Source organism: Momordica charantia, assembly GCF_013281855.1.
Source record: "Momordica charantia cultivar OHB3-1 chromosome 8 unlocalized genomic scaffold, Mcharantia_2.0 BLBB01000008.1, whole genome shotgun sequence".
NCBI lineage: Eukaryota > Viridiplantae > Streptophyta > Magnoliopsida > Cucurbitales > Cucurbitaceae > Momordica > Momordica charantia.
The window spans coordinates 32578404-32602383 of NW_028275166.1; the positions used below are offsets into that span (position 1 = coordinate 32578404).

General features: G+C 35.8%; 2 protein-coding genes across 2 annotated transcripts; both read right to left on the bottom strand.

Annotated features, from left to right (window-relative positions):
* Positions 1–782: 782 nt before the first annotated feature.
* Positions 783–15956, bottom strand: HST (ARM repeat superfamily protein). Its single transcript, XM_022287343.2, has 22 exons — positions 15627–15956; positions 14889–14990; positions 12269–12412; positions 10472–10552; positions 10300–10369; positions 10039–10109; positions 9801–9964; positions 9649–9720; positions 9336–9567; positions 8327–8389; positions 7959–8222; positions 6678–6791; positions 6468–6594; positions 6214–6383; positions 6040–6141; positions 5590–5693; positions 4928–5216; positions 4350–4597; positions 2412–2915; positions 1980–2274; positions 1448–1631; positions 783–1366 (listed from the first exon to the last, which is right to left on the bottom strand). Exons 1-22 carry the CDS (start codon positions 15729–15731, stop codon positions 1287–1289), a joined length of 3585 nt encoding a protein of 1194 aa, XP_022143035.1. The 5' UTR covers positions 15732–15956; the 3' UTR covers positions 783–1286.
* Positions 15957–17175: 1219 nt separating this feature from the next.
* LOC111013154 (Protein kinase superfamily protein) lies at positions 17176–23142 on the bottom strand. The gene is made up of 8 exons (XM_022287546.2): positions 22879–23142; positions 22200–22610; positions 21404–21688; positions 21011–21328; positions 20144–20371; positions 19860–19960; positions 18795–18912; positions 17176–18054 (listed from the first exon to the last, which is right to left on the bottom strand). Exons 2-8 carry the CDS (start codon positions 22542–22544, stop codon positions 17746–17748), a joined length of 1704 nt encoding a protein of 567 aa, XP_022143238.1. The 5' UTR covers positions 22545–22610; positions 22879–23142; the 3' UTR covers positions 17176–17745.
* Positions 23143–23980: the final 838 nt, after the last annotated feature.

Genomic DNA, 23980 nt, shown 5'->3' on the forward strand with positions numbered 1-23980 from the left:
CTATTTTTTTAATAAGTGTCTATCAAAATATCCTATGAATAAAGTGAGGGTTTTCCGAAAGTATACTTTTTGAAAAAAGAAATATAAAAATTGAAAATCTATGACAAATATTTAAATTAACAAATAAATATTTTATATTTTATAAATAAATTAAAAATTATTAACAGTGGTATTTGGCCGATATATATATATATATATATATATATATATATATATATTTTCTTATATTGTCAATTATTTTCAAATACGGTGAAAATGTGTTGATGTCCATGATGTTCATTCCAGACATGAAAATGTTGACTTGGTCGAAAATTTAATATCTCGAATTTACATAATAATTGACTAATGAAATTTAGCATAATGAATTTAAACTAAGGAGTCATATTAAAGTTGTGTTTGGAAGGTGTGTTGATGTCCATGATGTCCATTCCAGACATGAAAATGTTGACTTGGTCGAAAATTTAATATCTAAAATTTACATAATAATTGACTAATGAAATTTAGGATAATGAATTTAAACTAAGGAGTCATCTAAAGTATTAAAGTTGTGTTTGGAAGGAACGATAGAATGAGTGATTTTTCAAAAATAGATTTAAGTATGATTGATTTTTCAAAATTACCATTCAAATGATAACTTAAAAATCAAATTAAGGTGATTTTAGATTATCTTAAAATTAATGTTTTAATTTGTCGAGAAGAATGATTTTCACAAGATCAAAATCACTCTCAAACCTACCCTAAGTATCCTAGGAATTCTCAAACATCAAATATAATAAAAAAAATTTACAAAAAAAGAATATATATTTGTCATAAAATTAGTCAAAGTATTCCTAAAAGGTATCCAGTACACTTGTGTTTGTCAGAATAAAATTAAGATTAAAAGAAAGCTCATCTCTTTAATGTGCAAAAACAGTGAACTGAAAATTACATACACAAGAATTGACAGAAAGAACTTAGCATGAAAGGAAAGACTTTAAAATAACTCAGCTAAGAATTGTGGGTTCATAATTACCTTGATCTACCTATTTGAGTTATATTACTGGTTCATAAAAGCCTGTGGGCAATGAGAACTTCTTCCGATCTCGTAAACATCTTCAAACTGCAGCCATGGAGAAACTTTTCGAGTTCTAGAAAAGCGCAATGCCCATATCAAGAGCTCAGAATACGGGATGTTGAAAAAGAATACAGATCCTCAGCATAACTCTGGCGAAAAAAGAATGTCGCATTTGCTTTCATATGTTGGTATGAGTAAAAACTTGTTTTCCCTAATGCAGACGAGAAATGCATCACAAAATTGCTGCCAGACCAAGAGAATCCCCTTCATCCAATCTGGTTTCTGAAGTACTGACTGAACCGCGGGACTTGACTGAAAGTAGGAAAGCAAAAATCAGTAGAGCTTCAAAACCATATGAAATGAAGGCGCAAAGTAAAGTTTCAGAGTAGTTACCTGATACATTAGTAATGGTATTTACACTTTTCTGGGCTGCTAGAGCCTTTAACTGGTTTCCAGTTGCTAATACAAGCAAACTCTTCATATGCTGCTTTTGTTCTTTTGGACTAGATGTCTTTGCCAAAGCTTCTTCAAAAGCTACCAAATCATCATGTTTAATGTTGGGGAGCGAGAGCAAGATCTGAAAAATTTTAAGAAACAGATATTGTACTGGCACATTAGTGATTACTTGATTAGAAATGGAATAAGTTTCATTTGTCGACATCCTACCAAATATAAAAAAAAAAATTCTCTTGTTTTCTAAAATGTAGCTTATATACATACTTCTACCTACGTATTTCTTTGTTTTATTACCTACCTTTTGAAAATGTTTTCGAAACTAAAAAAGAGTAGTTTTGATTTATTTTTGAAATTTGGCCAAGATTTGAAATGTGTTAAGAAAGGTGAAAATTTGTAAGAGAAAGCAAGCATAATTTTTAAAAAGAGAAAATAAAAGTTATCTAATGGGACAGTAGCAAATCGACCTAACCTGTCTAGGAGCTGGGTTTCTGTCAGAGAGGTATAGAAATATTTCACGACAGAGACCAACCAGATCAGAACTAATGAAAGCATTGGACTCAAGAGTTAGTCCTTGAATAATTGCTGAGAACAGATCGCGAGAAACAAACTCATGAAGCTCCCCATCTTTTGTTGAAATAGCTAAAAGAACTAAAGTAGAGCAGAAGGAAGAAATTTTTGTCACGGCTTCCCCATCCGTCCATGTAAATGCATCCAAGCATATCCGTAGTGCCGAAATGGCTAAGCCTTTGTGCTTTAATAAGAAACTGAGGGGAAAAGGAAAAGAAAGAAAAAAGATGTACATAGATCAGAGACAACTTAAATATTAGAATTTAGAAGACAATGTACAGTTTTTAGAACTGTGATCAAGTGTTGTTTGGTAAAAGCGGGATACCACACTTACCCAACCATGCAGCTTGATGAGAACGCATCCAAGTGTTTGGGAGATGATATAGCCACACGATTGACATGTCCAGATTGCTCCAGGGAAGGAAGGTCGGGATTAAGTGGAGATGAAGCCATAATGGCAAGAAGCGAACAGACTTCTCGGGTTAAATCTCGAAGTAGCTTTTCTTCCATAACTTCCACTTTCAAGTCCGTTTCCGAACAGATTCCAAGGACATCAGGGATGTTTGCTCTACCTTCATGTAGGAGACTGGACCATGAGGAGTTAAGACATTGCTGGGTATGTTGAATTAATGGCATCAGGAGCTTCTCCAGCCAGACATCCCACAAATGTGGAGGACAAACCTTAACCAGAGGAATAATAACTGCATGAACTAGCTGCCTTAAATGTCTAAATTCCATTGAGTGGACATTCTCCATCAGGGCAAGAGAGACAGAATGAATATCCAAGCAACTGAAAAATGAATCTCCAACAGTTGCCGATAAACCCAGGATGTTGTACCTAAAATTATGTAAGATAAGTTAGGACAGCACTAAATAAATAGTTCATCAAATGAACTTGAACACATATTGTAACATCATTTTTACACAGAAAAAAGAATGTTTCATGGAGAAATGAAATGAACAGAGGGCAAAACCATCTAAAGCCAAAGGGTTATGACAAACAGCACAAATGGCATTAATAAGGAAAAGGGATATTTGTACAGTAACATCGAAATCCTAATCACTAAATTCTGTATTATCTTCTAAATCAGCCATTTTTCTAACATTACAATACTACTTGTACATAATTTTTCATGAGAATCCCAACTTTCATAAAGATAAATGAAAGAACACAAGCACTACAAAAACAAAATCTACCAGGAAAGGAGCACAAAAATCAAGATGTCACAGAAAATTACTCCAATTTTTCTGAGATTAATATCATTTCTATACACAGTAAGTATGTTTTTCTGAGCTCCTTTAATGTGTCAAGTATGTTTTTCTGAGCTCCTTTAATGTGTCTAGATGAACACCTGACGAGCTAGAAGACCAATGGTAAAATTCGTAAATGAAAGAAGACATTGTTCCCACAACATTCTCACATACTTCCCATCAGTTCTCAGAGTTCCATCCCTTGTTGCTATAAGCACATACTTGAGCCTTTAAGGAATTTCTTTTAGGAGGGAGCAAGCTATGGTGGAGGGCTTCACTGATTAATTGAAAAATAACTTCTAGTCTTATGGAGTTCAGTGGCCTGCGTATAGGTCACATCAAAAGCCAAATAACGATCTCTTTCCAAGCAAGTCAGGAGTTATGAGTGAGAGCTCTCCCCTTTCGCAAAGAATTATTCCTCGTAATTAAGGTAAGGAAATGGAAGGTTTGTAACAATAGACTGAGCATGCTAACCATCATGGGATGGTTCAAGTGGTCAATGAGGACCAATGTAAATAGCAAAAGGACTTAGAAGGAATGAGTTCAAACCATGGTGGCCACCTACCTAGGATTTAATATCCTACGAGTTTTCTTGTCAACCAAATGTAGTAGGGTTAGGCGGTTGGTCCGTGAATAATCGAGGTGCGCGCAAACTGGCCCGGACACACGGATATTAAAAAAAAAAGGATTGAGCATGCTAATATAAGCTGGAGCCTTGAATTACCTAAATTGAAACCCGTAATTTGGGATAGAAACCAATTTGTGACAGTTATCGGTGAAAATGTGAGGTTTTTGGAACGTAGTGTTATCCAAGGATTTATGCTCTTGCTGTCAATTATTCCTAGTAATTATGGTAAGGAAATGGAAGGTTTGTAGCAATAGATCGCACAAGAATGGTATATCTTATCTAGTTAAATGAGTCAATAAAGCAAAAGATAAGAAAGCAGGAAACATAAAGAATATGGAAGAAAAACTGCCAATTGCACAACCAAAAACAAACCAAACACATAAGTCAACTTACCCACTGTCTCTTATACACTTAAACCAGTTCCGAATATCAGTTTCACTAGGTTCTGCATTCCCTCCTCCCTTGTTCATGTCAGAATGAGGATCATCTGTGAAACTTAATGGACCTTTAGAAAGTTTTGTGTTCGCTTCACCGAGAAGACTAGATTTTTCAGTATCACTCAAAGTCATTGCAGAATTGACCTCTCCAGGCAATGTCTGGGATACAGCTGGACACCAAAGAGAATGTAGAGCGCGGAGCAACTGCATATCAAAGAGATGCTGATGGTTACCATTCCATGCATACAGCGAACCGTGATTTATTTTTATTAACAGATATTTTCAAACAGAAAAGAATAATAATAAAAAATAATAAACAGGAATTTTTTATGATATCCGTATATCAGGCCCCACCCCACTACTACACTGGGAGACTTCACATGCCAACAATAGCTCTAGAAGACATCAAAGATTTTTACTTATTCACGTTTCCACTTAGATATTTGATACCAATATCTTGGGAAACTACTACCCAAACATAGAATTTTAGAAGAAAAGCGCATTAGCAAGTAATAGCATAAAACTGTGCTTTACTTTTAACAGGGGAGGGAGCATCCATGACAAATGAGAAGCCATTGGGTGAGGAGAACTTGTGGTTGAGTGGTTCTGCACATTTGAACTGGATTTTCTCGTCCCACTTCTCTTAAGTGCTCTTTCAAAGAATGTCACAGTGTGGAAAATTGACCACATTGTTGATGTCTCAGAACAAAGACGAACCAAACCCAGTGGCTCAGACAAATAATTATTTTGCCACTCAGGCTGAATCCACTGTTGGCTCAAAGGTTCCAGCAACCATGCTAAAATTTCATGCTGCTGTTGGGTTCTGCAAAAGATTTATAGAAGTGAAAAAATAAGCATGACATCGGGCAAAAATAGTTATATATAAGTAGTCAGGCTTTAATGATTAAGGTCAGATTCTATTTCATTTATTAAATAAATCTCCAGGATAATTCCTTAACAGTGAGCAATAATTTCCTTACAAAATAAGTGACTGGAATATTTTCAGCATAAAATTAAAAATTCCTAATCTAACCAGAAGCGGAGAACATATATGGATATCATATATTCAATGGACACAAAACGCAGATTTAGAACAGTCAGACAAGGTGAAATCTCTCAAATTCGACTCAGACAGATCACATATGAACATATTGTCAACCATAAACTGCAGTCGGTTCTTATGAGTTTCTAATTACCCAGCAGTAGAGGCCATAACAAGGAATGCTTCACGCAGAAGATTATGCTCACCACGAAGCAAACGTCCTTCTCTTTGTAAATATGCCATGGAGTCAGCTATTCCCTATGCAACAAAAAATGATTACATGAATGATGATTAGTCAAGTTTCCATCATAAACTAAGCCTCTTGTTCATTTCAATTGGTGCATGTATAAAGTTTTATCTATTTTTAAGTCTTAAGATGTTTTCGTTAATGATCTACAACATAGAGATAAATTAAGCCTTTTTTTTCCACATAAATCATGTTTAGAGCATGTGGCAAGAAATTGAAGAGAAATCAATGGTAGAAAAGAGAACATGGAATGACAATTTCACTCTCATTAATGCAGTGAGTCTACATATACACTTGTTAATAATGGTGTGCATATGAACACATGGCTGATAATAGAACCACAGAGGATAAGGAAACCTTCATATGGGGCAGAATACTTCTATCAGCAGCTTTTGCTATACGAATAAAGGATGAACAAATCTGTAGCCTAGCATGTCGTGCACTACTTGTAGAAGGATCCTGCCAAACAGATGTATTAAATAACTATTCAAGCATGTCCTTTTCCTCATATAAGCATAAGTTAATAAGAACCTTGACAGCAAAGGGGAGTGAGGTTAGGAGCTCAAATAACTTATTGATGACACTTGAAACTGCGTCAGGAAAATATTTCAGAAAGGGACCCAAAGCATCTAGATAGTGCCCAAGGACTACCACCAAGGCTGGCTCATTCCATTTTAATGAAAGAAGTTTCTGAGTTAAGCCTGGGGGTCAAGAAACCAGTTAACTCAGAAGTTCAAATTTACTTGAACATAAATTGTCAATAGAATACAAGGTTAACGACAAACCATCGAAAATTTCACGCAATTGCAATTGAATTTCAGAACTGCCCGCACCAAATTCATTTGAACCATCAAAAGTAGTACTCACAACATTTTCAAGAGCTAATTGCATGCTGTCCATCACGGCTATGTCCTGAATCAGTACAAATCTTACACTTACTAAAGAGCGGTCGTAACTCATATATATGGTGCTCGACAGAAGAGATAACTACAAACCTGAAGAGGCATTTGTAAAACTGAAAGACTGTTGATGATTGTGATAATTCTTTCGGAAACCTTAGCACTAACTATAACAGGCTTGTATGAAGCAAAAAGCCTGATCAAGTCCAACTGCATCAAAAAAATTTGCATAAATACAAGAACAAACACTGGAACATTCACAAGAAATCACAACCCAAATATGACTGGATATTCTAGCCATCAAAATAAATTCTCATCCATCTGATAATAAGTACCACCTTATTAAGTAAGCCCTCCTTGCATATACACAATTGGAACGTTCTAAAAGAACTGCTTTCAAACTTTTTGGGGTAAGAAACAATTTTATGCACGGTATGAAATAACGAAAATAAAGGAGCAATAAAGAACTACTTTCATTGAGAGGAACGAAAGTAGAAAAATCCATACAAAAACACACCCCAAAATGTAAGGGCCACCAGGAAACAGTAAGTAACAATTACAAGACATGGCTCCAATAATAAGGGGTATATTAATACATATAAACAAACAAGCACTTTCCATTAGGAGATTTAAAAGTACAAAAGGACCAGGGAGCTACAGAAAGGATCTCCAATTGGTCTTTAAGGGGTGAACATAAACAAAAACAATCAAATATCCTCCCAAGTCCCGAGAACCCTCGACTCCCTCAAAGATCCTTTTCTTCCTTTCAAGCCAATTGTACCATAGGATTGCCAAGAAATTAGCCTGCCAAAGGAAGTGTCCTCTTCCTAAAACAGGGATTTAAGAAAAATCTCCATTAGCATGTTACAACAGATGTAAATCCATACTCTCCCATTGGCATAGTACACCACCATTGTAGTCCCAACACAAAAGGGGAGGATCTCAGGACAACATTGTAGGAGTTAATACTCCCACTAGAGACAAGCAAGTCATTTCACCTTCTTATAGATGTGATTTTCTAAAGCTTTGAGAAGATGGTGGGCTGTGATATGGGGGCAGCATGGCAGCTAAATGAACAAATAAGAAGTTGATAGAGAAAAGGTCACAAAGTTTTAGAAGCCAAATGCGCATATCCCTAATGTATGGGATGGGTTTAATCCAACTCTTTGATCGAACCTAGGGTGAAATTTTAGAAAATGGGACAACTCTTTGCAAGAAGGTTGCAGAGAGTAGAAAAGAGTTCGAGAAGAGGCATATGTCCCAAAACTAAATATAGGTCCCATCTCTCACTGAAGAGTAATAAAATCAAGAAAGGTTCCTATAAATACCACAACTACCATGATTAAATATTAAAATAAACAGTCATAAGTAGACTACCAGCTTTGCCCGATATTGGCTGAAATCACCCTTTCCATCAAAATCATCATTCCACAGCTCCAATCCCCCTAGTAAGGGTGCTGCTGCAGGGGAAACCTTTTCTTTCTTGAGCAGCCGCTTGAAAGATATATCAAGAATTACAGTACACATATCGTCGGTCACAAAACTCAACGCAGAACTAGAGCCTGTATAACTAGGTTTTGAAAAATCTCCTGACGAATTAGTTGTAACCTTCAGCTTTGATATGAAATCCCTCATCAATGCCTATTGAGCACAAAAAATGTAGATGCTGAAAGATAACCTTGTCTGCATAACATCTAATATCAAGCTTTTTAAAAGAGAAAAAAAATGTACAACCTCATACATACCAGCCAAAAGTGCAGGGATTGAAAATGAAGAGCTAATTTATAATGTTGAAAAAAGCCCAGCATCTACGACAGGAAAAACATCCATGTTAAGAAAAGCATGTCCCAATTTCTATGTCAATGATGTATTATTTTAGCCTGACCCCAGGTTTAAGGGTAGCATAAGGAAACAGTATAATTAGGTTCGCATGTGCTCGCAAAAATTCGAAAGTGTGGTGCTGCATGTAATATATATATATTTGATAAGAAAAATAGATGTATATGTAGCTATCAAGTGTATGGTAAGAAAAAGAAATTCATAAGTGTATGCTGCACGTAGCTATCAAGTTACACATGATGAATATAACTAAACAAGAAGACGATATGACCTGAAAATCATGCTACACAAAGGCTGGCTTCTTGACAACCACAAGAAACCACTAGTACTGTTAAAACTCAAGACTGAGCTAGCCACGCCGTGGAAAGTACAATTTTCATAATCTTATACAAGAAAGTCATTGCCAATACTAAGAACCAGTTCAAATCTAGACTTCCTCAAAACCTAAAGCATCAAGAAACTAAATACTATCTGCTTTACTGGGATGCCATACATATTACATTTTTTGCAAGTTACTGTAAGTATTTGAAACGGCTGTTATCCTACCTTGGACTAATGAATAATATTGACCAGTTCACCCCCCATCTGATGTCCCAATTACCAGTGATATGTATCAATATGCAGGCATGTTTATTGCAAAGCCTTATTAAACATAGACTAATGTCACTAATCTGGAATATATAAAGCCGGATTTAATTTACATCAATCTAGAAGATAAGAACCAAAGAATGTTAATTTATATATATATATTAAAGAAAAAAAAAAGATTAACCCCCTTGGGTTGCCATAGGGGTCAAGTGCTTCACATCCTTCAAGTCTGGGATTCTAAGCTGGGGTCGGCCAATCACAATATATATAGATATTGATGTATGAACAGAATCCCTTATTGTTTAACATCGATGATATTTCAATTACCTGTTGAAAATAAAGTGGAAGCAGAGTGCTGTCCCTAGCTATACATTGCAAATTAGATGAACCCATGGATACAAGACTTTCACAAATACATTCCCTAAACTCAGATTCACTTTCATCAATCAGACCAGAACTAGGGCCGATCAAAAATTCTCTAGAGATATTCATCAAGATCTCAAAGATATTTATCATGGCAGAGTCATATTCAGATATGGTAGCATCTGTTGGTCTCTTCCTGCATAGTTCATGCAAAATAATATGGAAGTCAAGACATTTGTAGAGAATTGTGAAAGAAATGTATAACACTGCTGCATACCTTACAGAGACAAGCTTGAAAAATTCACAGGCATGAAGACGAAAATCAGGAGAACAAAGTAAGAAGCCACACCTGTTGAGAGTGAATTGAGAACCAGATATACCAACAATACCAACTCAGATTCTATGAAGAATAAGATAAAAATATCATACCCACGTATTATACCATATTTAGCAAGATCAGGTAATGGAGCCCATTCAGCATATGCATTAACAGCATTTAAGGCAGCGATAACTGCAGCTGCATGCTGTTTTGCGACGTCCAACCTTTGACTGCTTGCTTCACTCAGTGCAGCTCCAAAGTGCCTCTCCAGTAACTATTTAACAAAAAGAAATATCATAATAAATCTAGAACGAGCAAGGGTGTGAATGTAAAGGGATGGAAACATACTGTGTACAACAGAGGAAAAATTTCAGGCAAAGATTGAGTAAGCCCACGCAACAAGATTCTACGCCGATCACCTGCAAACCTTTGCAATTATTGAACCACCACTTGAAAATGTAAACAAAGAAGAGACAGCTTCAAATGTAGAGACTTGAACCAGGACAAGTACACATTACCAAATGTACAGTGCTACTTGCCATTCTTGTAATAATAAAAAATAATAATAATATAATAGAACTTAGAAGCACAATTACACTAGTGAACGACCTTCTAAATCTTCATTATGAACTGTAATATCTTCAGGAAGCCACCTCAACATCATTGCAACCAACTCAGCCTAAGATTAAGTGAGCAACAGTCTAAGTCAATAAAGGAGAAAGATTATTGGAATGAAGGAAGAAGAAATAGAGTGTCTGAAGCAACAAATAATGGAACTTACTTGTATAGGACCCTTACAAGACAGGGAAACCAAAGATGGGAGCAAATCTTGCCAAAGATTTAATCCCTCTCTTCTGACAATCTGTAAAGCAGCAAAACAGAGCAACAGATGTGTATGAATGCCCTTTTTAAAAATTAGCATGAAAAAAAAACATTGCATTGATATGTGAAAAAGTTGCAAACTAACCAGAAAAAGTTACAAAATAGAGCAAGAGCCAAACTGAATATTAAGTAAAGCAAAAAAGCTAAAACCCAAAGTATCTTACGGAAACTTGTAGACAATTGACAGGATTCAATTATGATGTGCTTCGTAAGAGAAGCTAAAAAAGGATACAGACTCTTAAATATTCAAGAGATTTGAGACTCTCCATAAACCAATACTACAAGCACCACCTTCCCTCGTACACAACCCTCTTTCATATACTACGCTTCAGTCTTAACTGAACTACTGGTGAGGGCTTGCCCCCACTTACAAAATATGCTCACTAGGATACACAACTATCTCCTAATTCTCATGCATTTTCCCTCATGCCTTTGTCCTTGCCTACCTAATCCACGGAGTGATCTATTAGGCCTATCAATACCTCATGGCCAAGCTTTCACCTTGTCCTCCAGGTGGAAAGAAGAAAAATGCTTTGAGATGACATCATATGGTTCCCAATAAGCCCATATCTCTTATTGACCACTAGGCAAAACCATGATGGTTATCAGAACTGTCTCTTTTACGAAAGAACAAGGTTCTGTCTTTTTTCAAAAAGGGCAAGATACACAGCTTAGAAACGTAGAAGTCCAAAGGGAAAGAAAAAGTATTTGAGAGCTATTCGAATATATACATCTCAAGCTCTGGTAGTGTAGATATAGAGGAACCTCCCACTCCTGAGAAACTTATGCTTGCTTCCAAGAGGATGAAAGTGTGCCAAACACCTTTGAGAAAGGTACAGAGATGGTTGCTACAAAAATATGCTTAAATGAACATCCTTTGACAATTGTGGAACTTTCTATAGCCAACAAAGAAGAAGTGAAAGGGATAGAAAGTGAAGAGGAAAAACATTTAGATAATACCACAAGCTTCCCTTTCACAAAGAAGATGGTGGAAACCCTAGAAAAACACAATTTTTGTATTAGACTTGTTCCTTTGAAAGTAAAAATACTTCGGGTAAAGGTAGTGCAGCAAGTAAAAGAGGCTCCAGAGAGTTAAAAAATCTCCTGATTTCATGGGAAAAGAAGTAGATTCTAAAGTACCAAAATGTAGTAGTACTCAAGGCAACTCGAGTTGTTCATGAGGTCTTCTCATAATCTCATGCATTTTCTTTTTTAGATAAGATAATCTCATGCATTTTCATCATGTCTTTCTCCTTGCATGTGTAGTCCCAATCCGCCCAGGTGCCCTATTAAGCCTATAAGAAACCCTCCCTAATTTGTGTTGATTACAAACGGGGTATAATTACTAAACTCTCAATCAATGGAAGCCCAATAGGATGCATGCAAGGGTGTACAAATGCCTTAATAGGAGTGTAGATATAGGGCTATATGTCCTCCAGATTGCTTTCTTAATCACAGATTTCAAATTGAATCAGATTAGATCATTTTTGGAACTCAATGCAAAAATTTAAACCAATATTCAAAGGTGAAGTCCGTTGAGATTTTTTCCTTTCAACTTCTAATTTTTTGAATTGGATTCACAAAGATAATAATGACTTTCCAATCCCAAAACAACAGATGACCTTTTATATCTTTCTATGACCCTATGACAGCGTAAATGATAAATTAAAATTTCGTAGTTCCTAAAGTACCAAACCTCAGCAACAAGAGCAGCTGTCTGACTTCTTAAAGCCCATTCTTCAGAAGGATTCGCAATTTCAGCTATCAAATCAGTGCAAACAGTAGCAAAATTTTTCTTCTCCATAGAATTGAATTCCTCCCATCGTAAACGAACCAAATGCTGCAAAAAGATGCAAAACAGATACTATCAAAATAAATTTTTTGAGATAAATCATCAATCGAATATGTAAAATTGAAACAACGATTGGAATCTGAAAAGAGGGATTTGGAATTGTGAATTCAATAAATGAAAATTAAAAAACTAATCAACTTCAACCATAAAATCTCTTCTTTTTATGAAAAATCAAACTTTTCATTGAGAAAAATGAAAAATAATAACACATGTACATGGGCACACAAAAACAACTAGCTCTATGCCCTACGGAGGCCCACCTAAAGAAAGGGCGTCGAATCCAAAATGAAAACTCTTAACTGATAATTACAAAAACAACTTCAAAATTGACCCCTATCTAATGAGCTACCAAAGATACTCCTTAGCTCTCTCCACCTTTCTAAAGATTCTATTATTTCTCTCTATCCAGATCCCCACAAAATAGGAAAGAAGCAAGTCTGCCGTAAAAACCTTCCTTTCTCTCGGAAAAAAGGGAACAAAAGCACCTCTTCCAGCATAGCACAGTAATCCATATTGCGAACCCAAGGCACCCCAAAAAGCTCAAAGAATCGATCCCATATATCCTAGGTGAACTGACAATGCATAAACTGTGATCTAGATCCTCAGAAGCACTCTTGCAAAGCACACAACACAACAGCCCCAAACATAAGACCTGCCATGCAAAAAAGAAAAAAAAAATTGTCTTTTTTGGAATTTTCAAAGTGAGGCAAACAACGAGGGAAGAGAGGGAGAACATAATAGATGAAAGAAATAACTACAAAAGAACCCCTTGGACGGGCTAGGGGACTAGACCCAAGAATCCTTCCCTCCCCGACTAAAAGGAACATCCCTAAACAAAAAGAGCAATCCAGAAACTTCCAAAGACTCCTTGTCTATCAAGGACCAACTGACGCCCAAGGAAATAGACGACCCAATCACCCTTAACTCAAGCACAGAGGCCACAAAATGTAACCTCATGTCAAAAAAGTGATACAAACGAGAGAATAAAGAATGCAGCCAATAATCCTCCCAAAAGTAAGTATCATGACCATGCCGAACAAAACAATTCAAGAACGCAGCCAATGATCCTCCCAAAAGTAGGTATCATGACCATTCCCAACAAAACAATTCAAGACCTGGGAGAAGGAAAGACATAAGATATAGCCTTCCAGGAATTATCGGCACTAACCTTAAGCCCCATCTTAGATCCAATCAAAAGGATGCGGCCCATACTTGCTCACCATAATCCTCGGCCACAAAGCACTAGGCTCCTAAAATAATTGCCACAACCATTTGGCCAATGACGCCACATCTCTAAATCTCAAGTTCCCAATACCCAAGCCACCAAGGCCTAGAAGTAATATCCCGATTGACTAAGTGAGCCCCACCCCCCTCATCCACCCCTCCCAAAGGAAATCTTTCATAATCTTCTCAAAGCTCTTACTAACATCGAGACTCTAAAAAGGGATATAAAACATGTGGGAATACCTCTTAAAACCGCTTGAACAAGTGTTCGCCTCCCTCGTTTGAAGAAAAAGCTTTTTTCCACAAGGAAATAAACTTTTGAAACTTTTCCAGTATCAGGGCCCAAAAGGAGAAACTCTTAGGATTATGCCCCAAAGGGAGATCTAAATAAGAAGTCGGAAAATCACGTACTTCGCACCCTACCAAGGAAGCCTGAGATAGAAGCTTGGAAGAATCATATTTAATTCCAAAAAGTGGGCATTTGCCTCTATTAATCTTGAGCTCCGATATGGATTCAAAGAATGAAAGCAGTACATTCAAATTAATATAGGAGGCTTCCTTCCTGAAAAAGAGAGGATCATCAACAAACTGAAGGTAAGTTTGTTGGGAAGGTAGGACCTCTCTCTCCCCAGTGACAATCCCTCCAAGACCCTATTGGTCACTCCGGAGACCAACTTACAGCCCCCAAGAGATAGCCCAGTTGACAAGGGCTTGGGTTGTCTGAGTCATATTGACTTAGAAGTCTCAAGTTCGAACCTTTTGGCGAGTTTAATACCAAAAACTCTTGATGTCTCTCAGGTCCAGGCATTGGGGCAGGCACGGGTGCCCTTGGTTATAAGGGAGCAAAGCTCCAACTCTCAGGTATCAACAAAAAAAGAGAGAGAGAGACCTTACCAAATTGCTTAAAATATCCACAACTAGGATGAAAATAAAAGGAAAAAGAGAGATTTTCTTGTCTCAGACCCCTAGAGGCTCAAATCCTACCCCTACACCTCCCATTAGCCAAGATAGAAAAATTTACCGTCCTTATGAAATCTTAATATTTAAATTCATATTGATAACTAACTCATGTATTTTATAAAAGTCATGCTTGCATATCATACGCAGAAAGTAACAACAACTGAAACTGAAAACACTTTCAAATAAAAGTTACCAATTTAAGATGTGCAAAAAATAGTGGAAATGAAGAACACATCATTCATAAGATTACAAGTTGGGTATTAAAGATAGAATCACGAACTTGTAGCATTTTATATGCATGAAGCCGAATTTCAGAAGACCACTTATTTTTAACTAGAATGAGGTATGTGCTGGCTAAAACCCGTACGTCGCCAGTTTTAATCTGCAATAGTAAATAGAGGTTATTGCAGCAATCAAGAAACAAGTAACCAAATACTAGAACATGATTTACAATCTAATGAAGCTTGTGAAACTGATCAAATAAGTAGGAAAAGAAGAGAAGATAACAAAAAGATTCTTCCAACTTAACCATATAATGCTGTTAAATCATTTCGGTTGCTTAAAATTCTACTTTCATGAGAAAATAACAAAGAGGTGAAATAAAGTACTTCTATTTAAAAATAATCAGATAATATGGCTTCATGAGGGTACAAAAACAGAAAGTGAGGAAAGCGTTTCAAGAGGAGTAGTATCCAACTCCAGAGTGCCGAATTTCCACAATGATGAGCAACTTCTAACAAAACGCGAAATATAATAGAATATCCAGAGATTCATAACTTTTGAAGCTTCATCATAAATTTCCCCTCAATAAACAAGCGATTCCATATCCCAGTAAACCAACCACTGTCAATATCTTCCCAAACCCAATTGAAATAGTATCACCGATCAACAATATCTCATTCCACCCACAATAATCCACACTCATGCATCAGAACACCCAGAAGTACAATCACTTGCAATACTTCCTCACACCCAGAAACTATTAAACAATAAAAAAGCGAAGTATTGTGAAGTTTACAGATTCTAGATAGCAGAGAGCAGCATTCCGTGCGCCAGCGGTGGAGCTCCAGTCAAGAGATACGGCTATGGCTTGGGCCACGTTATTGGCCGTATCGTCACCCATCAATTCCAGCAAACTCCTTTCTCACTGGCTTTTGCCGATGGTTTTCACTTTGACGTCCACGGCTAGAAAGAGAGAGAGAGAGATGCTTTAAGGATTGTTGAAGGGGTTATTGAAGAAGAATAAATACTCTGCAGTCGTTTCTGGACCCTGGTCCTCTTCTCTCTCCCTCTCTACAGACACAGAAGGTAGCTTTTTTTTTTTCAACTTCTTTCAGTTTCCTTTTCCCCCACTCCATCGTACATTTAACCCATGTTCTAACTTATGGACTTTGATTTTTATTTGGCCTCGAATTTTAAAATTATTACTTTTGGTCCAAATTTAAATTTTGTTTTTGTTTTTCAACACAAACTTAGCCCTTTTTTTTTTTTTTTTTATCAAATTACCTTCATTTATGTTTCTCCTACCACATTTATTAGGAAATTTTAATAAATTAACTTTGTTTACCCATTTTTTATCCAGTTGTCGTACTATTTGACATGTCACTATTTTTGTTTATGGTTAATGTTGATGTCTATGTTGAACTATCAAGATTACCAGGATTATTAATGAAAGTACAAGTTCAATAATGTAATTGAAATTCCTTAAAATTTATAGATTAAATGCATATTAGAGTTGCCAAAACGTTCAAGGGTAATCGACATATATCTCATAGGGTTGTGAGTTTGATCCCCCATCCCCACATGGCACATGATGTATTAAAAAAATACAAATTATAGTTGTGATGTAACATTTAATTCAACAAATTCATCCATTATCGTAATAGATATTCAACCATAACCGATAAAAAATAAACTATGTTCCAACTATCATACCATAGACTAACATCTCAAAATATTATATATATATTTTAAGACATTTATCTTTCACCCAAATAAATAAATAAAAGTGAGTTGGAGTTCCTTACTTGGAGGCCAATCTTTCTTAAATCAACATGGAGTTTCTACCAAGTGGCTCAATTTTCCTTAAATCAATAAATTTATTGATGTCATATGTTTCAACTTTTCAGCATTTGTCTAATGTAGCAAGTTATCGATTCAAAATTTGAAGCATTTTCAATTCTGAGTTCAAGCCCTTTTTTTTTTTTTTTTTTTTTGTAATTAAGAAGTATCGAATATCAATATTTATAAAACCATTGAGATATTGACTATACGAAGAAGACACAAATATCAAAATTGACAAACAAGCAAATAAAAAGAACTTGCCATTAATATTTGAAAATAACCTATAAGTATATTATAATTATTTAAACAAATTATTAGTCCCTATATTCATAGCAATAATTAGGTATTTCATTAACATCTCTATAATAGACCTTTGAATCTTTGATATCGATGTCGAACCCTTTAAATTATATAAGAATACGGATAGAATTTGATAATAGCAAATTATCCATCATAGTTAGTTCTTGCAGCTCAACACATTATTGAAGACAAGAATGCAAAGATTAATTGGATAACATCTCTTCCATCTCATATAAATTTGAAAACAAAATGATCACTCTATCAAAGATTCTTTATTATGAAGCAGTAATTTTATAACAGAACTTTCAGAAGGAACTTCTCAAGAAAGTGATCGGTCGTAGATTATCTAACAAAGTGGCAGTAATCAGAGAATACACTTTCACAAAGATGGTTGGTTCTGGCACACCTTATGCAAAAGAAGATAGACTTTATGTTGGGAAAAGAATGGCAGCACCATGGCCAAGAAGCTTTTGGTATTATTGGTGTACTTAACGCGTAAAAACACCACTCTGCAAACGAACAACAAGCGAGCACGAATAGGATGGGCTTGGATTTTCAGATGGAGGAAAGAAATCGCAGGGGCTCTACAGGCATTAGCATGTCCCATTGACATTGCAGACCAAAACCAGCTATGTTCTTGCTGCAAGAAAGAGATCAGGCGTGATCTATGTGCTCGGGATTTGTCGCAAGGTTTCTCAGGAAATCGCAATGCTAAGTATACAGGCAATCGACTGGTTCTGCTGCACGATTCTGAGCTTACATGATACTTAAGTTCATGCCATCTTTTTTCCTTTAATTGAGGATTGGCTAATTGTTGATTGTTGTTCTCTTGCATCACCTCCCAAATGCTTCTGCCTTTGAGCACCAAGGTCAGAGGACTCAACCAATGGACCGGACCAGGCTCGGTCCAAATCGGTTGGATAACCGAACGACGTGGAACTAAATGGGACATCAGAAGGAACAACAGCAGGATCAATGTGACGTGAATATCCCAATGTGAATCCGAGTGCTCCATCCTGATGTGGAGGAGGGAACTTTTCGCTCTTGCTCTTTGCATTGGCGTGAGTAATTAGACGTCGTCTCTGTTTCAGAAGAAGAACAAGCATGTCAAAAGACTTGACAAATTCCTTTGGAAACAATAAACCTTTTCATCAAGATGCAAAGATACAAAAAGGGGCTAGAGAACCTGGGCCAGAGGAGTTCGCAGAAAAAGCTATCCAATTAGCATTGATAAAAAAGTGGGTATCATTACTAAAGTTTTCGGAAAGGGAATGCCAAGAAGTTGCAAAAAATGGTTTAAATACTATTTTGGTGCTGCACTTTTGGCTTTCATTCATTTTGGTTATAATACTTTCAACTTTTATTCATTTTAGTCCCTAACAAAACCTCCCGTTTGGTCCTTGTATTTTTTAAAATGACCATTTTGGTCCACAGTTACAAAATTTTAACATGAACTTTATACTCAATGAAACTATTTAATACAATTTTATCACTACATTTCATGTTACAATAAAATTGTGATAAAAAAAAAGGGACACAACCGGTTATTTTTTAAAAGTACAGAGACCAAATGGATGATTTGAAAGTACTTGAACTAAAATGAATAAAATTTAAAAGTACGGAGACCAAAATAGATGTTTTGAAAGCACATGGACCAAAATAGACGTTTTAAAAAGTACAGGGACCAAAATGAACTAAAGCCAGAATTACAAGTTTACTATTTAATTCCTCAGAATCTCGAACATACCAAATAGATCAATTTTCCAATGAAGGCAGAACATACATCATACATGCCAAATAGATCAAATTTGAATACACATACGTCGATATTTGACTGGAGTTCTGCGTTGGCTCCTTGAACAGGAATGGCCCTACCAGCACGATTACGTGTGCGTGTCTTCTTTACCCGATCATTCTGCAATTTACTAGCTGCTCTTTGTCTGTAAAACCATTTGAATTGATTCTTAAATCAATGGGCACAAGTTTCATACAAAAGCATACAATGAACAGACCCACATGTTTAAATCACTGTTTAGGGACAGGAAGCATGTTGCTTCGTTGCCATTGTCCATTACTCCCATTTATTAGAAGATTTACAAACCAGAAATGGGAGGAGTGCCCTTTTAATTACTGGAATAATGTTCTTCTTTCATGTCTCTTGTTATTTTTAAACAAAAAGAAAGAAGTGTTTGATAGGTGTTTCTTCTTATTTGTTCTCTATTTTCTACAAAAAGAATATATAAACATGCATTTGGTTATACTTTGGGGTTCTTGTTTGATTGGAAATTAGTATGTAAAAAATGTACATGAAATTTTTGTGCCAAAAGTAATAAGAATACTAACATTTTGAAAATTTAGAAATAAAAAAAATTATCTTTTCTAGCATTTAAAGACAATTTTGAAAACATTTCACAAGAAAGAGATTAGAAATAGGAAATGTTAACAAATAAAAATGAAAAACAAGAATCAGAAAATGGAGTAAGACACAAATAGTCTCTAAGGCCCCGTTTGAAAATCATTTTGTCTTTATTTTTCTGTCGTTGACAATTAAGCTTATAAAAACTACTCCCACTTTTGTATTCATTCTTTTGTTATCAACTTTAAATAAAAAAAAAGTAGTTCCAAAAAGAACTTAGTTATTTATTCTAAATTTGGCTAAAAATTCAAATATGTTAAAAGAAAGGTGAAAAACATACCAAAGAAATTGAGAAAAAACAATCATAATTTACTAAAAACTAAAAATGAAATTGTTATCAAACAGGCCTCAATAATCAAATCTCACGATTCCAACACCCAACTAACAAGCATAAAGGCTTAATGAACTACCATAAACAACCAGAAATCTGAGAAAGATTATACTCAAGTCAAAAGCATCCAGATTACAGACCTCCGTGCCTCTTCATCTCGTCGTTTAGCATCGATCTCCTTACTAGGTGGATATTTGGGGAGGCTAGAAGGTTCACAAGCAAAAGGTTCTGTGGTGAAAAACTGCAAAAGAATGTGAAATAAAAGCATCAACAATTAGAATATGCTGCCATTATCAAAACAAGCAACAAAGCCAGATGAGCAAGTCAGAAGACCGAGGTCGAAATGTGAAGGAAGGAGATACGATGTCGTGCAAATATGATACAATCCTTAAAACCAAATAAATAAGACAAACTTTGACTTCACCTCGCTCTTCAGCGCATCAGCAGCAGTCATTCTCTCAGCGGGATCGATTGCAAGAAGTGTTTCCATAAGAGGAAATGATGATGGTGGGAAATCTTTAAAAGTCTCTTTTATGCATTTCCTGTAAGGTTCTCGGGGTCTAAATAAGGCTGCATTTGGCAACTTTGCCCTCTTTAAATATTCATCTGAAGGTGAGCCACACAGCTTGAATATCTTATGGAGTTGTTCAACCTAGGGTAGTAGTAAAGACATCAGATGCACTAATCTCCACTAAGATGTAAATTGAAGAGAATGTCAATTCCATGAGTAAATCATATATCAAAATTATATATTATCTACACGAGATAAACGGGAAGCATGCATGGTTATATTTCGAGCAGCTTATGCTTTTATTATTATTTTTTTTAGTACACGAGCAGCTTATACTAATCCTAAAGAAAGAAGAATTGCAATCCTAAAGATACAAGACAATAAGTAAATGCCTATCTACCCGGAAATGTTTTGTTGACCATTCATGTAGTTTTTTTCAAATAGAAACCAACTTCCATAAAGGGGATGAAAAAACACGGTTAAGGTATTTATAAAAGATTAAATTTACCGTAATTCATTAGCTTAAGCTTTTGGGTTCCCTTACTCTCATGCTCTACTCACATCACCACTACATATTGTGCCAAGGTTGGATTCTTCACGGATAGCTATGTACAATTTCCTCTAATAACAAAAAATAAAAACACTGCTTTCACAATGATTAAGATGTGGCACTCTTTTGAAAACCTGCCCATGGCCCTTAACATAATAAAGCCAATCAGATCTAGTTGAAAGGTAACTTTAAAAACTAGAATGTGGTAGAGTGAGAAACCAAATAATCACCTCTGTACGGCCAGGCATTATGGGCCTCCCAGCTAATAACTCTGCTAAAATACAACCTGCACTCCAGAGGTCGACACCTACGCCATAATGAGTTGTACCGAGTAGAAGCTCGGGAGACCGATACCATAAGGTAACAACACGATTAGTCAATGGGTGCTTATGTTTTGGATCAAAGAAACTAGCTAATCCAAAGTCAGCAATCTTAAGCATCCCTCCCCCATCAATAAGAAGATTTGAACCCTTAATATCGCGATGAAGCACCCAATGGCTGTGACAGTGCTCGAGTCCCGATAGCAGTTGTTGCATGAAACATTTAACCTACAATGTGAAACACTCTCAATAAAGATCAATATTGGCATCACTATTGAAAATTAAATGAAAACATGGACTAACCTGCGGCTCTGTAAACTTAATGGATGGATTTGCAGCAAGTCCAGCTAAATCATGCTCCATGTACTCAAACACAAGGTACAAACTACATGACATTCTTGATGTAACCAAACCCTCTAACTTTACAACATTAGGATGATCTAAGCGTCGCAAAATGAGAATCTCTCTAGCCATAAATCTTACACTTTCTGGCTCTAAATTGTCAAAACGAACCTTCTTCAGCGCAACAACTTTACCTGTCAATATATCTTTCGCTTTGTACACATTACTATATGTCCCTTGTCCAATCTGTGCATAAAAAGATGGAAATTATTTTTCATAAGAGAGAGTAGCTCCATAGAACAAAAGGAGCAGTCTCGTAAATTGATTACCATCTCGGAGAATTGTACCTCCAAATCATCATTAGTAAATTACTTTTTTTCAACTCGGAGGATAAACTTGGAGGACAATAGGAATCCGAAATCCAGAAATTTCAAAGTCCATCATTAGTACATTACCATATACAACACAAGTAGACTTAATAGCAGCAAATAATTACAAAATAAATATCAGGTTAGATCACAAAAGAAAAACATTTTTTTCATATGTGTGAGTGTCTCCAACCTCCACCTGACCATTCAATATTTTCGGCAGGTAGTCATCATGGAGTTTGAATTCATTCTCTCTAAGTTTTTTTACCTTTTCACTAGCTCCAATAACTACTGGGCCAACTCGGTTTAAAAGGAAAACAATCATAACACCATAATCATATAAAAAAGAAATTAAACAGTAAAATGATTCTCAAAGAGAAACAACCCACCTTATCAATCTTCTCAAATGTATCAGCCTTCCTCGGAACCCAACCATTGAGTGCCTCCCCACAAACTGCTGTGAGCCAAGAAGGCCATCCAGCCGCCACCTGCTCCCCCTGTGATTGCTTTGGCAAATTTCTCGGTCCGGGGTTGGGTTTCGACTTTCTTCTCTGCTCTTTTGTCAAAGTCTGGGCCCCATGGCCATGCCCTTCCTTCTGAGTGACATCAACAGCGTCAGCCACACCAGCTTCCTTCCTCTCCAAATCGTCACCACATTCAGAACTCTTCTCCTTCTTATCCTCGGAATCTGGTGAGTTTCTAGAAGCTACCTCTCGGCTAATTATACATCCCATTTCTCAAAATTAAGCCCCATTGCTGCCCTCCATGGCAAACAATTAAACCACTTCTAAAGTTGATCTCTACAAAACCAACAAAATTACAAACACGAAAGCTACAGAAATCAACGACTACGTTAAATTTCCCAATGAATAAATGTAAACCCAGAAATTTTCAATTGATTGCGACTGAAACAATCAAAAAGCTGCCAACGAACTGATAGAGCAGTAACTCGGCGAAGAAAAGTATACCCAGTAAGCTTTTTAGGGAGAGAGAAAGCTGGCCGTAATCGAATCGAACCCCACAACAAAAATTATATTAAATTGGTTCATGGGTCAGAGGGGGAGATACCTTTTTCGAGCTGTAACGATTCAGGTGGGGAATGCTTCAGTCTTTTCGCTTCTCAAAGTCACAGCTACAGTCATACACTGAGAAGAAGCTCATGAAAGCGAATGAGCAGTAGAAGCAGAGATCTTCCGAGTTCTCAACGAGTCAAAGCCAACCGTCTCTCTCTCTCGAATCTCTCTTCGGTGAAATACGAGGTCGTTGGTGAATGAACAGAATCCAAGTGTTGGGGAAAAAATGAACAGAATGTATAATACCACTGCTACTGCTACTGCAAGATTCTTTGAATTTTTACATTTAGAAAGGAACTGGTTAAAATTATAATCTGTATTTCCCTTGAGAAAAAACTAGATAATCTGTATGTGTTTTTTTTTCTTTTCTTTTTTTTTTTTACAAAATAATTTGTGTTGGACCGTTGGTTTTTATATAATAACTTAATCTAGAAATGAAATCCACGGATTAAATTTCACTCTCATAGATTCGTTGATTGCCTCCGTCCACAAAGTTGAATTCACCATCTAAGAATTAATTATCAGAAAATTTATAACATTTTTAATTTAAATATTATAAAAATACGTCTGCCATTCGATAGTCTATCTTGCATGTTGATGAAATGGAAAATTTTAAAAATAAATAACCAAATTAGATAGTGATACAACCATTAATATAATTGTATAAATAGTAACATCACTTTATAATTTTGAACAATTATCAAAGTAAAATATTGACATTAAATATCAATTAAATACATCACGCTAGTCTAATTAATTATGTAATTCTAATTTTTTAAGTTGTTAGATTAATAGTCTTCATCTCATTAATAAAAAATCAATTACCCTGACTGTCATCATGCTTGTAAAATGCAATTCTACTAATAATAAGTTCAATGTTTGATTTTTAAACTTTAACCCTGAAATATTCTACTTTAATTTCTCATTTCTCAAATACTTAACTTTAGTCATTTCATTATAAATAAATAAAAGAAAAACTGCATTTCTATCATTAATATTAATTCACATTAACCATATGCACATCAGTCGTCATCAGTTATGGTCACAAACTGTACAGAAAACCGAGTATTTAACCTTGGTCGACTGCTGGTTACCGG

Bases quoted from the DNA above. Each gene is read 5' to 3' on its own strand.
- HST (XM_022287343.2), bottom strand. From the start codon at position 15,731: ATGGGTGACGATACGGCCAATAACGTGGCCCAAGCCATAGCCGTATCT. The intron at 12,413-14,888 runs GTTCGTGATTCT...ATCTTTTTGCAG, and splicing joins ATGCATATAAAATGCTACAA to CATTTGGTTCGTTTACGATG. The intron at 9,721-9,800 runs GTATGATATTTT...CACTCTCAACAG, and splicing joins AAATATGGTATAATACGTGG to GTGTGGCTTCTTACTTTGTT.
- LOC111013154 (XM_022287546.2), bottom strand. From the start codon at position 22,544: ATGGGATGTATAATTAGCCGAGAGGTAGCTTCTAGAAACTCACCAGAT. The intron at 21,329-21,403 runs GTTAGTCCATGT...TTCACATTGTAG, and splicing joins TTAAGTTTACAGAGCCGCAG to GTTAAATGTTTCATGCAACA. The intron at 18,913-19,859 runs GTCTGTAATCTG...ATGGTTTTACAG, and splicing joins CGAGATGAAGAGGCACGGAG to ACAAAGAGCAGCTAGTAAAT.